The 14,754-nt window shown below is 41.7% G+C and overlaps 2 protein-coding genes across 5 annotated transcripts in view; one reads left to right on the top strand and one right to left on the bottom strand.

Annotated features, from left to right (window-relative positions):
* The window catches only part of BFAR (bifunctional apoptosis regulator), an 18,828-nt gene extending 15,356 nt beyond the window's left edge, over nucleotides 1–3,472 (top strand). For all 3 annotated transcript variants that reach the window (XM_014579019.3, XM_006134130.3, XM_025190145.2), the window contains 2 exons: nucleotides 454–656; nucleotides 2,259–3,472. In XM_014579019.3, the coding sequence (XP_014434505.1) occupies nucleotides 454–656; nucleotides 2,259–2,451 (396 nt within the window). In that variant the 3' untranslated portion in view covers nucleotides 2,452–3,472. The remainder of the gene's footprint in view (nucleotides 1–453; nucleotides 657–2,258) is intronic.
* Nucleotides 1–14,754, bottom strand: part of PLA2G10 (phospholipase A2 group X) — a 21,826-nt gene extending 7,072 nt beyond the window's left edge. The window contains exons 1-4 of one of the 2 annotated variants that reach the window (XM_075899328.1): nucleotides 14,093–14,754; nucleotides 9,845–10,010; nucleotides 7,677–7,783; nucleotides 5,185–5,319 (exon numbers count right to left, since the gene is read on the bottom strand). In XM_075899328.1, coding sequence (XP_075755443.1) covers nucleotides 5,185–5,319; nucleotides 7,677–7,783; nucleotides 9,845–10,010; nucleotides 14,093–14,141 — 457 coding nt within the window. In that variant the 5' untranslated portion in view covers nucleotides 14,142–14,754. The remainder of the gene's footprint in view (nucleotides 1–5,184; nucleotides 5,320–7,676; nucleotides 7,784–9,844; nucleotides 10,011–14,092) is intronic. The other variant, XM_025190147.2, reaches the window with a different exon arrangement.

Genomic DNA, 14,754 nt, shown 5'->3' with positions numbered 1-14,754 from the left:
TGGAAAAGATGGATCATTTGTCACATCTTGTATGGCATTTCTGGATTTAAAAATGTCCATCTTTATTAAAAAAAAAAAATCCAGAAATCACTGTCTTCTATAAGATTGTTTTTGGCTTTTTTTTCCCACTCTAATTGGTGATATATGTACTCAATCATGAATTCTAATACAACGAAGCCTATTTTTTTTTAATTTCTAAAACACTTTGGTGATTATTGTTCACTAACAGGAATCCCGTTCATTTGGTACTTTGTTTGTAGAATATGCTTGCTTATTTGCATCCTTAATTAAAAATGTGTGTGATGGAAACTTTAGTTTTAGTTTAACTACCTAGTGTAACATTAGTGAAGATTTTTCCTTTAATGAAGGGAAAGCCATAAAGCAATGAAGGGTAAACTAAACTAGTGTGTAATTAACGTGGCCATCAATTTTTTAAAATTTTTTCCGCCTTAGGAACTTAAAGATCCTACTTGGAAACAGTGGAGAGAATTCATTGTTAAGTACTCATTTTTGCCATATCAGCTAATAGCTGAATTTGCTTGGGATTGGTTGGAGATACACTACTGGACATCACGATTTATAATTGTTAATGCCATGCTGCTTTCTGTTCTGGAGTTCTTCTCCTTTTGGAGGCTCTGGTCAAGAAGAGAATTAAAGTAAGTCTCACTCAACTTGTTTAATTTTTTTATGGTTACTGTTGAAGATGTCTGTGTAGCCAGGACAAAAACTTTAAGTGTCTTTTATGCAGTCTTGGTGTATGGAATATGCTGCTAATCCTGTGTAAATAAGGTCATCTAATTGTCTTAAATTCAGTTAGTACTGTAGTTCTTGGAAGATGTTTACAACAAATTGCTATTTTTCTTAATTTTAGATTACTGTTTTTTATTAAGGCTTCATTTAAGTTCAATACCTGTTTCAAATATAGAGAAGTATGAACAATTACTAATTATCAAGCACTATTCAGTTTCTTTGAAAATGAATGACATCACTATTGGTTTATTAGAATTGAAACAAGCAATTTTTAACTTCTGCTTCCATGCTGTGCTTGGAAGGGAAGGGCAAAAGAGAGTGAGTGAGTGTGTGTAATATATTTTGTTACCTTTCTGCTACTGGAGGGCAGACTAGACTTTGTGGAGAATCATCTACAGGCAGTCCCCGGGTTACGTACAAGATAGGGACTGTAGGTTTGTTCTTAAGTTGAATCTGTATGTAAGTCGGAACTGGCGTCCAGATTCAGACACTGCTGAAACTGACCGCCAGTTCTGACTTACATACAGAATCAACTTAAGAACCCCAGGCGTCCCCAAGTCAGCTGCTGCTGAAACTGATCAGCAGCTGATTCCAGGAAGCCCGGGGCAGAGCAACTCTGCCTGGGGCTTCCTGTAGTCAGCGCTGGTCAGTTTCAGCAGAAGCTGACTTGGGGACGCCTGGGGCAGAGCAGCTGGGGTGCTACTGGACCAACCCAGCAGCACCCCATCTGCTCTGCCCCAGACGTCCTGATTCAGCCGCTGCTGAAACTGACCAGCAGCGGCTGAATCAGGACCTGGGGCAGAGCAGCTGGGGTGCTGCCGGGTTGGTCCAGTAGTGCCCACGGGCGCTGCAGGACCAATCGGCAGCGCCCCAGCTGCTCTGCCCCAGAGTCCAAAACAAAAGCCTGGTCTGCTTGGGGGGGGGGGGGGGAGCACACTAGCTGCGCCCGCCCCCCCCCAGCAGACCAGGGACACGGGGAGCAGAGCCGCAGCGGCAGCGGGGTGCCGCGCCTCTGAGGCTTTGCTCTGGCAAAGCCTCTGAGGCGCGGGACCCCCGCGGCTGCGGCTTCAGTCAGGGTGCCTGTGGTCTGCTGGAGACGGTCTCCAGCAGACCAGGGGCACCGGAGCAGCTTACGAACGGGGCTTTCTCGCCCCGACTTCCGGGGCGAGAAAGCTCCGTTCGTAAGTGCGGATCCGACATAAGTCGGATCCGCGTAAGTCGGGGACTGCCTGTACATATTTTTTTTCATTCAAGCAATTATCTTGTGACAAATTATTAAATTCAACTTGCATTTCAATTCTGAGTATGCCAGAATAGGAGCTCCGCTGGCAAGGGTCTGTTGGAATCATAGGATGCGATTGGTGAGAATGCAGTAGAGTAAGTGGCATCTCACAGATTGAATGACTATTGTAACTACCACTCATGGGGGGTATTTTTTTTTTTTTTTAACTAGCAAAGTCTCTAGAATACTTCCTTGTGAAAAAATGATTGTCTTGCTCTCTTCTCAGGACTATTCCTCAGAGAATGTGGAGCCATTTCTGGAAAGTGTCAACCCAGGGTCTTTTTGTTGCTATCTTTTGGCCCATTATTCCTCAATTTGTCTGTAACTGTTTGTTTTATTGGGGTTTGTACTTTAACCCAATTATAAATATTGATCTTGTGGTAAAAGAAGTAAGACGTCTGGAAACACAAGTGCTGTGATTGCTATTCAGCCTTCTCCTAAGAATTGACTATCTATGCTGTCCAAATGTTTGAAGTCAGACATCTGGTAAGACAACATTGCTTTCTTTGATTGCTTCCTTTGTGGTGATTAAAAAATTGCCTTGAGGTGAGTCCATTTTGAAGCAGCAAGTACCATAACCCCAAAGCTTGGCTTTATTTTATGTAGTATTGCCATAGATAAGGAGGATACAGTTTTCTTGAAGGAGTCTTGTGAAGTTGCTATAATCATGCTGTTCAGTTTTTGGGTAACAACAACAATCTGACTATAATAGTATTCTGTGAAATCTGATGAATGCCAAGTTGTTAGGGCCTCTACATTCAATATCTTCTAAACAATCAAAACTGAGTGTGGTGCTATTTTGTAATGTTTCCGGACATTTGTATGTTGTTCAAAACTTGCCTGAGGGAGCTTTTGGACAGTGTCTTCAGTTGGTTTAATACTGAAAATATTTGAGGCTTTTTCACTCATCTTGACATGCTAGGATGCTACAGTCAAACCATACGTTGGCCAGTAGAGCTCATGTTTAAAATTCCATTTATTCCAACTGTATAACACCTAGTTTACGTTGTATCCCACACCTTTTATAATTGGCAAATATGATAGGAAAGTCTTAAAGCCTTTATTGGGGTCTGTTAATTTTTATCAGTAAGAGCTGATTTAATGCTTCCTTTCCTAAATCAATCTTTATTTGCTAATTTCATAAATGAATTCAGATACCTCTCAAAGTATTAATTTGGTGAAGGGACCTGATACTGTAATTCCCTATTGTAGTCTGATGTGTGTAGCAAGACCTGAATCTGTAAATACTGAATGAAAGTGATTTTGTATAAAAATAACCATGTTGCCATTTTGTTTGTGATGTCTGAGTAAACAAAAGGTTAACTTTTGTTTTAAATCCTTGTACTTGTAAGCCTCATCATCTTGAGTTTGTATCATACTATTAATGGAGTCTAGATTTGCATATGAACTCTTTTTTTAAAAAAAATAAAGATTTTTTTTTCTAAATGTTTGTCTTTTAAAGAATCCATTTTAACTTTAAATTGTTTTAAATTTAAATCAAAGCTCTTGACCTTTTACCTTGTACTGTAATTAATACATTTTAGTGACTCTTCTGGCTTAAAATTAGATGGATTACAATGGACATATTATTTTTCAGATAATGTGGATGTTCACAATTAGTTAAAATTTATTGTACAGTACTCATTAATTTGAAGCATTTCTGAAGAAGAGGCCAAAAGCTTGAATTTTCCTTGCTAACAGTGCCACACCTTTGTATCCCAGTAAAGCAAAACCGCTCTTCTGAATATTGTAGTGTATACTCATGGGGATATGCCTGCTCCCTACATATTGGCTGTGTCTACATTGGCATGATTTTGCGCAAAAGCATGTGCATTTGTGCAAAAACTTGCTGCCTGTCTACACCGGTGGGGAGTTCTTGTGCAAGAACACTAACGTTCTAATGTGTGAAGTCAGGGCTTCTTGTGCAGGAACTATGATGCTCCCGCTCAGGAATAAGCCCTCTTGCGCAACTGTTCTTGCGCAAGAGGCCAGTGTAGACAGGCCCTATGGTTAAAATGGCCATCAAAGCTTTCTTGCGCAAGCGAGTGTCTACAATGGCACGGATGCTCTTCCGCAAAAGCACATCTTTTGCGCAAAGGCACATGCCAGTGTAGACGCTCTCTTGCGCAAATACTCTAATGCAAAAACTCTTGCGTTAAAGAGTATTTGCGCAAAATCTTGCCAATGTAGATGTAGCCATTGAGTCTGGACCCTTCTTTGTGTAAAGGAGGAGACACAAGTGGAAATCCATGTTATGGTGCTGTGGGTCTTGGCAGACATCATCTGATTGAACATACTTACGGGTAGAGAGATGGGTCCCAGTGACTGACTCATCACATCTGCTGTGGAGTAAGGCTGCATCATGCAACCAGGGAGTTACTGCAGCCCAGAGGCCACACTAATGGTCACTGATCCATGTTGCTGCTCTATTTCTGGAAAGAGGGGGGAGCAGGTAGGATTTCTTTTCCCTGATGTCCCTAGGATTTCCACTCAAGTAGGGGTCAAATCATGGTCCTCTTGAACATCTTAACTGTCAGTGCCTTACTGAAGCATTTAAATAGAGACATTATCATAAATACAGGCCTAAGTGTGCAAGTGACTCAAGACAGTGATGTTAAACAATTTAAGAGTGAAATTCACAAACTTATTTGTGAATAGTAAACTACTATTGGTCAAAGTCTTACTAATAAGAGAAGGTAAAAGTCCTTTAATCTGACAGTTACCTTTCCCTTGGCTAAGGCTAATAACACTAACTTCAGATTTCAAATTAAGTTTTAAAATAGAGGTTTTCACTCCATCCATACGTGCTGTTCTGCATTTGGCTGATACAAGAAAATGAGCGGTTTGCAGTAAACATGGTGAAATCTGATGTTTTAGAGGCTTTTTCCAGAGTTAATGTACTATTGCTACTTATGATAAAGGTTCACAGACCATAAGAGGTTTGATAAAATCATTCTTTATAGTCAGTCCATGAAAACTGCTACAGTGTACTAGCTGCTTAGAACCACTAAACTTGTTTTTAGAGTATGCATTATGAAAACTAGGCATACACACATTGTTGGAAAAAATCTGCTATAATAAAAACTCTTTTAAAATTAAAATAGTTCTTTACAGCTATTAGTGTAGTATTGTCCTGTCTCATTAAAACTTACACTGTGGATGACTCTCACCACATAAAAAATCTGGCCAGAAAATGTATCTTGGCTGGTAAGGGGCTTTAGCCAAACACTTGGAAGCTTTACGGTCACATTCACACACTATTTTTTGGCATTTGTCTTCTAGTGAATCTGTAAAAGAAAAAGAAAACGAAAACCAAGTACAAATGGTTCCTAAAGTAATTAGAGGTCAAAGGATAACAGTAAGCAGTAAATGTAGTAGTCAGAAAACTGTCCAGAATGTTGATTCCTTATAAATTGTAATGTCTTAATCCAAAGCCAGCCTTTTACTTTACCCAACAATGCTTTTTCTCCTCTACTGTTCAAAGTTTCAAAATACGTACTATACTAAACTAGAATTCTCTAGGCTAGACTTAATATAGAGAAATATCAACTTCCAGCAGATGGAGAGAGTGGAAGGAGAGGGGATTTGTGAGCAATCTCAAGTGCAGAACTTACGTTAGCTGAAAAAATATTTTTGCTAACTGAGTTGGAAAGAGCAAACATCTCAGTGAAGAGTCCATCTTTAATCCTCTTATGCTTACAAAACGGAAGGATTTTATTAGTTTAGCTCCTCTTCAGACAGGAGTAATGGTAATTGTTCTTTTTCTGTTCTGGTCAGAGCTGTGAGAAGTGGCTGTTAATATTGCATCCTTTAAAATGGTATTAACGTGATTTATACTATAAAATTGAGTTGTAAAGGTGTTACTGTAGAAGTCTTATTAGCTCATCCATTTATACGACTACTTACTAAATAGACCACAGAATATTGTGTGTGAGGTGCAAATTAACCGTACAAAAACTTATTTTCCTATGTCTTTCACTTAGCTTTTGTTTGTGTAATTTTTAATAATCGTGTTTCAGTAACAAGGTATTTATATTTCCTCCAAATCTGGAAATAAAGTGTAGTATACAGTGACTTGTGAGTAACAAGTGTCTTGGAGAACCCACTTAAATCAGGCAGCTTCTGACCCTGTTAAAATTGAATTGAGAAGCCTAAACTGGATCTTAAATTGTAATTGAATCACTCCCATGTTAGCACAATAACAGCATAGTCTTGTGGACCATGGTGAACATCTAGTCCTGGTATGAAATGTAACTGTACTTGAAACATGGCCATGTTGTAACCTGCTTTGATCTATCTGTAGGACAGACAAGATCTTAAAAAAGAAGAATATAGAACAGCACTCTTTCCCTCACCTGCTGGAAACGGTTTCCTCTTGAGCATGCCACCCACCTTACTTTTAACATGGATTCCCACTAACACAGCTCAATGGTCAGCAATTAACTTGTTCTGGCTATTACTCACAGCCTGCCTTTTGACTAGAGTAGGAAAACAGCTCACATTTTTTTAAAATGGTTTAAAAAAATGTTGAACATGGTAGCACATTTTTAAAAGTGATCAGTGCATGGACACCTACAATTGATCAAACATTAATCCCTTAACTTTAAAATATCTTGTCTTAAATATGACCTGTTGTCATAATCTAGACAAGAAATGGGCAAGCAAAACTGGACACAGGAATGACCGCCCCCCTCGTATCCTCCCCTCACCACAGTGAGTCACAGCAGCCTGCAGCCTACTGGGTTCAACCTGCAGCCCCGTGACCTTTTCACAAACTAAGGTACCAGAGCAGGAGCCCCACTAACAGCTGATTAGTGGCATTCCAGCTCTGGGAGGGAGGAACAAGAGCAGGGATGGAGCATGAACCAGGCAATTTATGGCTTCTCTAAATGTGGTAGGAGAGAAGAGCAGGAACTGCAGGGCTCCGGTACCTCAGTACGAGACATGGGGGATAGCCAGTGGGTCCATAAGCCACAGATTGCCTACCACTGATCTAGACCTATCTCCCAATGCAGCATTAAATGCATTTTTAGATATGCTAGACTCAACTAATTCTCAAATGCACCTGGACAAAACAAAGGATATTCAAAGTGTGCCTTTCCTATTGGCTAAATGCTAGTAAGAAACCTACTGGTGACAGATGTGCTAATGTCCACATTGAGTAGTCAGAAGTGGAGAAGCATTTCTTGCTATATAAGTTTTAAGATGCATATGAAAAAAAATTTTTTGTCTATTAGTGGCAGTGGCCAGCTTGAGGAAGATTGCATTTGTGACAATGGTAGTGTACCATAGCGTGGCTCTAGTAACCTGACAGAATGAAAATTGTATGTAGTTGGTGTTAACTTCCTAAAATTCTTGTATTGCTATATGTAAGACTGGATATGTGTGTCTTCTCAGAAAACTCATCTGCATGTGATCTTTCTCTTTAAAGCTATGATTATTTTGAGGTTCACTGAAACTAAAACTTTAGAGATGAACCAGTTTAGGAGCATATGGGGTGTTAATATAAATGGTGCAAAGGAGGAAGGTTCAAAAAGCAAAGGAAGGGGGGACGAAGAATGGATGTTACAAGTGGTAGACTAGCATTGTGGTGGTCTTGTATGAACATGCACCAGAAAGGGAATAGAGCGGATTCATTACTTACCACACACAGCAGCATTATCTTCACATTCCCAGTTGTAGCTCTCCATCTTGGGCTGACAGCCTGCTTGCTCTGCCTTACTGTAGCAGCAGTCATGCTTAAAGCAGCACCTGACAGCAAGGCAAAGATGGATTTTTCTCATATAATATTAATATGGGCTTGTAATACTTGTGTTGGCACCCTTTCCTATAATTCAGTACACTTGCTTCCTCAAACCTATTGTAATGCATGCCTTTTTATATACCCCGTGGGTTGTTATAGCAAAAGGACACTCAAAACGAATGAAAAATTGCTGGAGTAAGTTAACCAAGTCACCTTAAAAGATGGCATTGGCTTAATTTAAATAATGATACTTAAGGTAAGGAAGTGTTCACAGAAGAGGATTTCAGGTGACTTCTGAATCTTCAGCTTTGATAGTCTACTCCCGTCCCCTTCCGCAGCAAGGCTTCAGCCCAAGGATTCTGGGGCTATGTCTGCAATGTGGGGTTTTTTTTCAAGAAAAAGATACACAAATTGTGAACCTATCTACGAGGGGCCAAATGTGGGAAAAACCTCCTCCTTTTGGAAGACCCCTTATTCCTCAAAATGAAAAAATACATGGATGCCGAAAGAACGCACCTGCTTTTTCAGAAACTGTTCTGAAAAAGTGGACGTGTTCCCTGGACGTGGCAGAGTTTTTCTACGGTCTAGACAGCCTGGATGTGTGTATGCTCCTTGATTTTTGCCCTTGGAGTTAACATATGACACCGAACAAAAATCGTGCACATGTGCACTATAGCTGGGCTCTAGGGATAAGGTCCATTCTAGCCAAGGGTTTATTATAATGGACATTATACAGGCTGTGCAATTACAGAACACTAAGTGTCTCTGAATAAATTCTTCTAAATCTAGTCTAGATTCTTAATGAGAGAATAAACTGGCTGTAAATGTACTTGGACAACATTCTTTTGTTGCATTTATTCATATTCTAATCAGAATTGAAAATAAGAGTAGTTCATGTGGATCTTAGACATTCTGTTCTAACTGCATGTGTACATTTGTGTTCTGAAATGATCCAATCATATTTTGTCAGCACTGTATTCTCTTATCAGTGAGCTTTGTGTCTGAAAGAACTGCTCAGTGAGGATGTCTCAACACTGCACCCTTAGTTAGAAATAAGTTACACAATTTGAGCTATGCAAATTGTGTAGTTTATTTTGAGTTAATGACAAAATAAGCTTTTTTGAAATTTGGTGCTGTCTATACAGTGCCAAATTTCAGAATACTGATTTCTTTCAAAGTGTCCCTTAATCCTCACGGAATGAGGTTTACAGGGCTGTTGGAATAGTGAGACTTATTTCTAAAGCTATTTCGAAATAACGGGCACACTGTCAAGACATGGCTATGCTATTTCAGGATACCAGAAGCATTCGGAAATGGCGCTGCAGTGTAGACGTACCCTGACAGGGCCCAATCGCTGCAGTTACATCTATACTACACCCCCCCCCCCCTTTTGGTGGCACATATATGCACTAGGTGCATATATGTAGCTCCCTTCTTCTGCAGCATTTCCCTGTGGTGACAGAAGAGTCCAGAATGAGGCTGCTTAAAATATGCCTTCCAAGTAGATTCAAAGTGCATGCATAAGGGGTATGCACACCCAGGGTGGAATTCATTCTGACCCACAAACGTATAATTTGCAAATATACTTCTTTTGGTGACTTAGTCTAGTTGAACAAGTTCTTTGTCTCAGCCCAAGAGTAAGTAATATCCTTCAACCTCTTCAGTACAAGAGGCAAGAAGGATGCATTTTATCCTTGTGGGAAAATTGTCTGATATTCAGAACTCAAAATGGAATGAGCTTTAAAACTGTCCGAGAAAATGGCTTTTAAAATGAAGTCTGGGACACTCAGCCAAACAATAACAGTAGCAAAGTGGTGAACACGCCCTGTAAAGGAAGTACAGCGCACTGAGGCGAGTTCAAAGCCAAGACTAATGTAAAAATTTCATTGCATTGAAATTTCAGCACTGTGAAACTATACCTTGCCCACTGAGCCAGACACTACACCCATTTACAAACTCCACTAGCATTAAATAGGCTACATGTTTACCTGATTTATAGCCTATTTTATTTCCTTATCCTTTTTGTGCTAGGTCCAACATTTTGGTTAAATAGAAATGTGTTCTCTTACCAGTCGACTTTATCCTTAGGCCAGCCTTGCCCTCCGAGACCACAGTAGCATCCATAGCGTAGATAGGCCAAAGGAGTGCGTCCTGTACTGCATTTGATGGCTCCAGCCAATTCAAGGATTCCTCTTGGATTCCTCGAATGTTTTTTTTCCAAAGCACCTTTAGAGGCTAAAGAAAAGCCAACACACTTCACTCAGTATTTGAATAATCTTTCTGAGAACGTTCGCTATGCGCTTACTGAAACTGATGATGTTGTCTTTTACTTTATTAGAGGTTTTCTTTTTTAATTGCTTGTGTTTACCATATTGCTATGAGCCTGGGCAAGTAAAACTCAGGGTTGCTATAAGGCAGGCCTTGTGTTAACGTTTTGCACAGACTCTGGTCACGTCTGGGTTGATGTTGGGCACGTAAGGCTTGTTTATACAAGTGGCAGGCTAGCACAAGGTTACATTTACACCTCCACCTGGCACAAACTAAGTGTTCTCATGGATGAGCCCATACCATCTTTGCCTCAGTTCTCTCCTAGTGTGAGGATACATTAACTGAATGTTTGTGAGATGCTTAGATATAGGGTAAGAGGCCCAGTATATGAAATTAGATGGTAAGGGGCTATTATCCAGATTACTTAACCCTTTCCTAATTTTAAAGCTTAGACAAGGTTTGGTGGGAACCGGAAACTCCTGCTGACAGGGAGCCTGGCCAGCACCTGAATGCCATGCCTATTCCAGGCTGTGGTGGCAACTCCTTTGCAGTAATCAGTTGCAGAGGAGGAACAGGGCTGGATGTGGGGCCAGGAGTGTTTCCTTCACGGATTTATAACTCTTCTTATGATCATAATTGTATGTTTAGCTCAGTGTAATTTGCTGTGTTACTAGAATGGTGTCATGCACTCTGAAAAGCTCTTGCATAATCTATCTCATATAGCACCTACAGTTATAGAAAGTGTGAATTAGTTCAGTGTAAGATGACACATGATTTTTGTCTGACTACATAGTAAAGATTTCACAGATGATTTGTATCCTTTAATTAAAGTGAAATTTGTGGTGGAAATTCCTTGGAGGATACAAGGTTGGCCCCTCCCAGCCTTTGGGAAGGGCAATGATCCCACCAGGCTGGCTGGCTGGTCCCACTTATTATTGTTTCAAAAACAGACTATTACAGTACATCTAGATCTTGTCATTATATCTGAGTGGTCTGTCGAGTTTGTAAGTAACAAGAGCTCACTGGAGTAGAGTCCTCTTCGTTATGAAATGAAATGTGGTTAGGCAGTGGAGAGGATACAATGGAATATAAAGCCAATCTATCATCTATGCCAATTTATCACTCCTAATGACTAAAGTAATAGTAGCCATACTTAGACTTCAAAGGAAAACTATACATGACCCTTAGATGAAGAGACTGAAATAGAGTTTGACTGGCAGAATACGTAACAGCTCTGTGTGGTATCCTTCTTGTCTTAGCATTTATCTATTTACTTTGATCTGCTTAGGTTTAAGTACCCATTCTCCAGATACTTAATGATGCCCTGTCTTACACACCCCCTTCCTTTTTCTCTCCTCTCTCTTTATTTCAAGTTTTCATATCCCCTACTCATAACTCTGGTCATCTGAAGAAGTGGGCTGTACCCACAAAAGCTCATGATACCATTTACATGTTTTGTTAGTCTATAAAGTGCTACCAGACCCTTTGTTTTTTTTCTATAACAGAAGAGTCCGACACACAAGGCAAGGAACTGTAACTATCAGTTTTAGCCTGCCTAACTTGGTTTTTACCTCTTCTTTATACACGGTAATTCATCTATTTGATTGACTAGTGCACTGGAAAACTTCCAAACCTGAGTAGTGTGAAAACCAGTGTGCCAGTTGCAATGCCTAGCAAGGGGAGCCAGCCCCAGACCCAAAAGGTAGGAATTGCTGCTGCAGAGTGAAAGGCAGTCCTGCCTCTCTCTCTGGCCTCCTCTCAGCATCATGCTGCAGTTAGGGTTGTGCTGGGGCAGAAGATGCTGCTGCAGATGGTCTGTGTCCCTCTGCAGTGTGAGGAGCAGGTGGTGACAATAAGTTCATCCATTGAACCAGAAGGCTTCATCTGCTACAGGAAATAATTTTTATACCGAGCTTTAACTTCATAAAATTTGTGATGCACGATTAAAGAAATTACAGTAACCCCACTACCTGTTACTAAGGGTGCTTGACACTTCCTATTCTAAGACCCTATTTTCAACTGCTTACAACTTTTGCCAAATTTTAACCCTTTTGGCTGAAATTTTCCATATTCAGTGTTGGATTCACACGTTGATTTTAAACGTTTGAGCCACAACAGTTGAGCCACTTCAGAGATCAAGGCTACAGGAAAATGTTTTCTTAAAATTCTAATTAAAATCTCTGAGATCCCCTTAAATTAGAGCAGGGATTTTGTAACTTGAAGGACATGGCCTTTGTGTCAGGAACGTGCCTTTTTACCTTCCTATCAAAATCTCCAAATTGGCCACTTTGCACTCTGCTAACAAATCTGTTTGCACATGTCCAGTAAACACGCTGTAGCCTTTTAGCAGTTCTACTTTTTTTGAGATTCCATGCATGCTCAAGCTTCACAGCTCCTTGTACTGACCAGATTGTGCACGTGCTCTTGCTGTAGTGATAGAAGTCCCTCTAGCCTGGGACTTCTGGAGCAGGCAGACTTTAATTTTCAGCCATGTTAGTCTGTAACTTTAAAAACGAGATGTCCTGAGGAAGTGATCTGAATGCAGAGGGGACAAGAGTCAGACTTAGAGATGAGTGTTGGGAAGGCAGATTGGAACATGGAGCCTAGAAGAACCTTCACTGAGCCCTATAGTACATTTGCAGTACATGTGATCATGTACTTAGTCTTTTTCTTCCTGCTGATTGCCTACATACCTTCCAGCTTCTGCAACAAATGGATCCTACACACAATCTCTTCCATTGTGACTCTATATTACCAACTCCAGCCTTTAGGAAAACTAATAGTTCTGGCAGCTGTTTTCCTGGAAAACTAGATTTTATCCCTCCTGTCACTGAGTTCCTAGGCTGGGGACTTAAGTGAAACTTCTTATAGGTTGTCATCAATTGTTCCTTATTTTAGGGGTGCCCAACTTGATACCCTTGGTCCTCTTTGCAGAAGTGCTGAGCAGTCAGTTGCAACTAAAGTTAATGGCAACTGTGCTTTGAACAGAAATGCTTATGTAATGCTACCTACCCTGGAAATATCTTGAAGTGTGGCATGTAAACCCATGGATCCTTTTTTAGCTCCACTCCCCATGTGTGAAATGGGGAGAAGACACTCACCTCATGAAGTCTGGTAAAAATAATGTTTGTAAAACACTGTTGCTATATTAAAGAACAACACAGAAAACCCCAGGACAAAAGAAAATAAGAGTTGTTAGAGCAGGGCTTGAATAATGTTCAATAAATAAAGGAGTAAGCTTTTTATTTGCTCTTTAACTGCTCAATAAGTCAGTACAGTTGCTTTTGGACAATAAACATAGGAAGGGGTCTATCAAAAATAATTTAATTAAAACACTATATCAGAAGGGTTTTGACTTTGCAGTCTGAGTGTTTTTAGTGGCCATCTGAGTTATGGATAAATATGGAGACTTGCAAAACATATATTACTTTGCTGGGACTGGCAAGCTAAAGCACAGATTTTTTTATAGTCCTTTACAAATGCAAAACCTACTTCATATTGCCACTATTACAGTTACAGCCACCCACAAGTCAAGAAACTGAAAGCTCTGTCAGGCATTACAAATATTTCCTATGAAGTTGTTGATCTGAATGCGTGTGTATCACCTGGACTCTCAATTTCTCATGTGGCTGTTACGTTGCCCAAATGTTTTATCCCTCTCCGCCGGGGTTACTTTTTGGAAGTAGCACAATTACCGCGGTTTTCCCTCCCATCCGCTAACTAATCCCAACAGGCAACGCATCCTGGCCCAGATTAACACACAGCGAATATAACCGCGCAGCAAAGGGCGCAGGCCGGTACCCCAAGGCATGAGGCGGCACAGGAATACCCCGCGCACCCACTTTGGTTTGGGGCGATGTCCGAAGAGCCCGTGGCGCTGTGTGTGGATGGACGGGATTTCTCACTCGCTTTCCACCCCGGCTTCCCTCTCAGCCCCGGGGAACCGCCCCTTACCCCACTTGGGTCTGGCAAAGGAGGCAACGGGGGTGCAACTGGGTCCAGGCAAAGCAGCCCCGGGCAGGGGTCGGCGCCGCAGCCTCTCCACTCACCGCTCTGGAGCAGCAGCAGCAGCACGAGCGCCAGGCGCGGGGGCCCCATGCGTCGCGCGGGGGCCGGCAGCCGGGATGAGCCGCTGCGGGAGCTGGAGCGCAGCGCTGGGCAGCGGCGCAGGGCGAGGGGCCGCTGGGGCGAGGGCGCAGCCGCTGCCGCCTATAAGAGGTTGCCCCCCGCCCTTCACGTGCCGAGGGCGCGAAGCTTGAGGGGGCGCCGCGGTGCAGGGGAGGAACTGCGGGGAGCTTGGCGCTCTGGAGATCTCCCCCACCTGCCAAGTACGACGCCCAGGGGAAGAGCGTAAAATGGAGAGTCCCGAGTGCAGCGGGCAAGTATCAAAGCAACAGCTCTGTGCGCAGTCACAGCCTCTGCTCGCTGCGTGGGCTCCTGCTTCTCCACGGTTGCTCGCCAGCCCCCAGAAGGGATCTAGGGCTGAGGGAGAAGGGGGAACCAAATATATTGTAAAGAGTCTACCGGGGCAGTGCCCCACGTCCATAAACAGGGATTGCGCCTCTTTATACGCAGCACCGAATAAAGCAAGAATGCAACTTCCACAGAGCACTAGAACGGCAGGATTTAGACAATATGCAACAAGTGAACAGTATGTTCCAAACAGAAAAGCTTATTCCAGATTCATCAAGTTTTAAGGCAGAAGGGTTCA

This window comes from Pelodiscus sinensis, chromosome 16 (genome assembly GCF_049634645.1).
Source record: "Pelodiscus sinensis isolate JC-2024 chromosome 16, ASM4963464v1, whole genome shotgun sequence".
NCBI classification, from domain to species: domain Eukaryota; kingdom Metazoa; phylum Chordata; order Testudines; family Trionychidae; genus Pelodiscus; species Pelodiscus sinensis.
The sequence above is the reverse complement of the archived record's forward strand: the minus strand, read 5'-3'. Positions and strand labels throughout refer to the sequence as shown.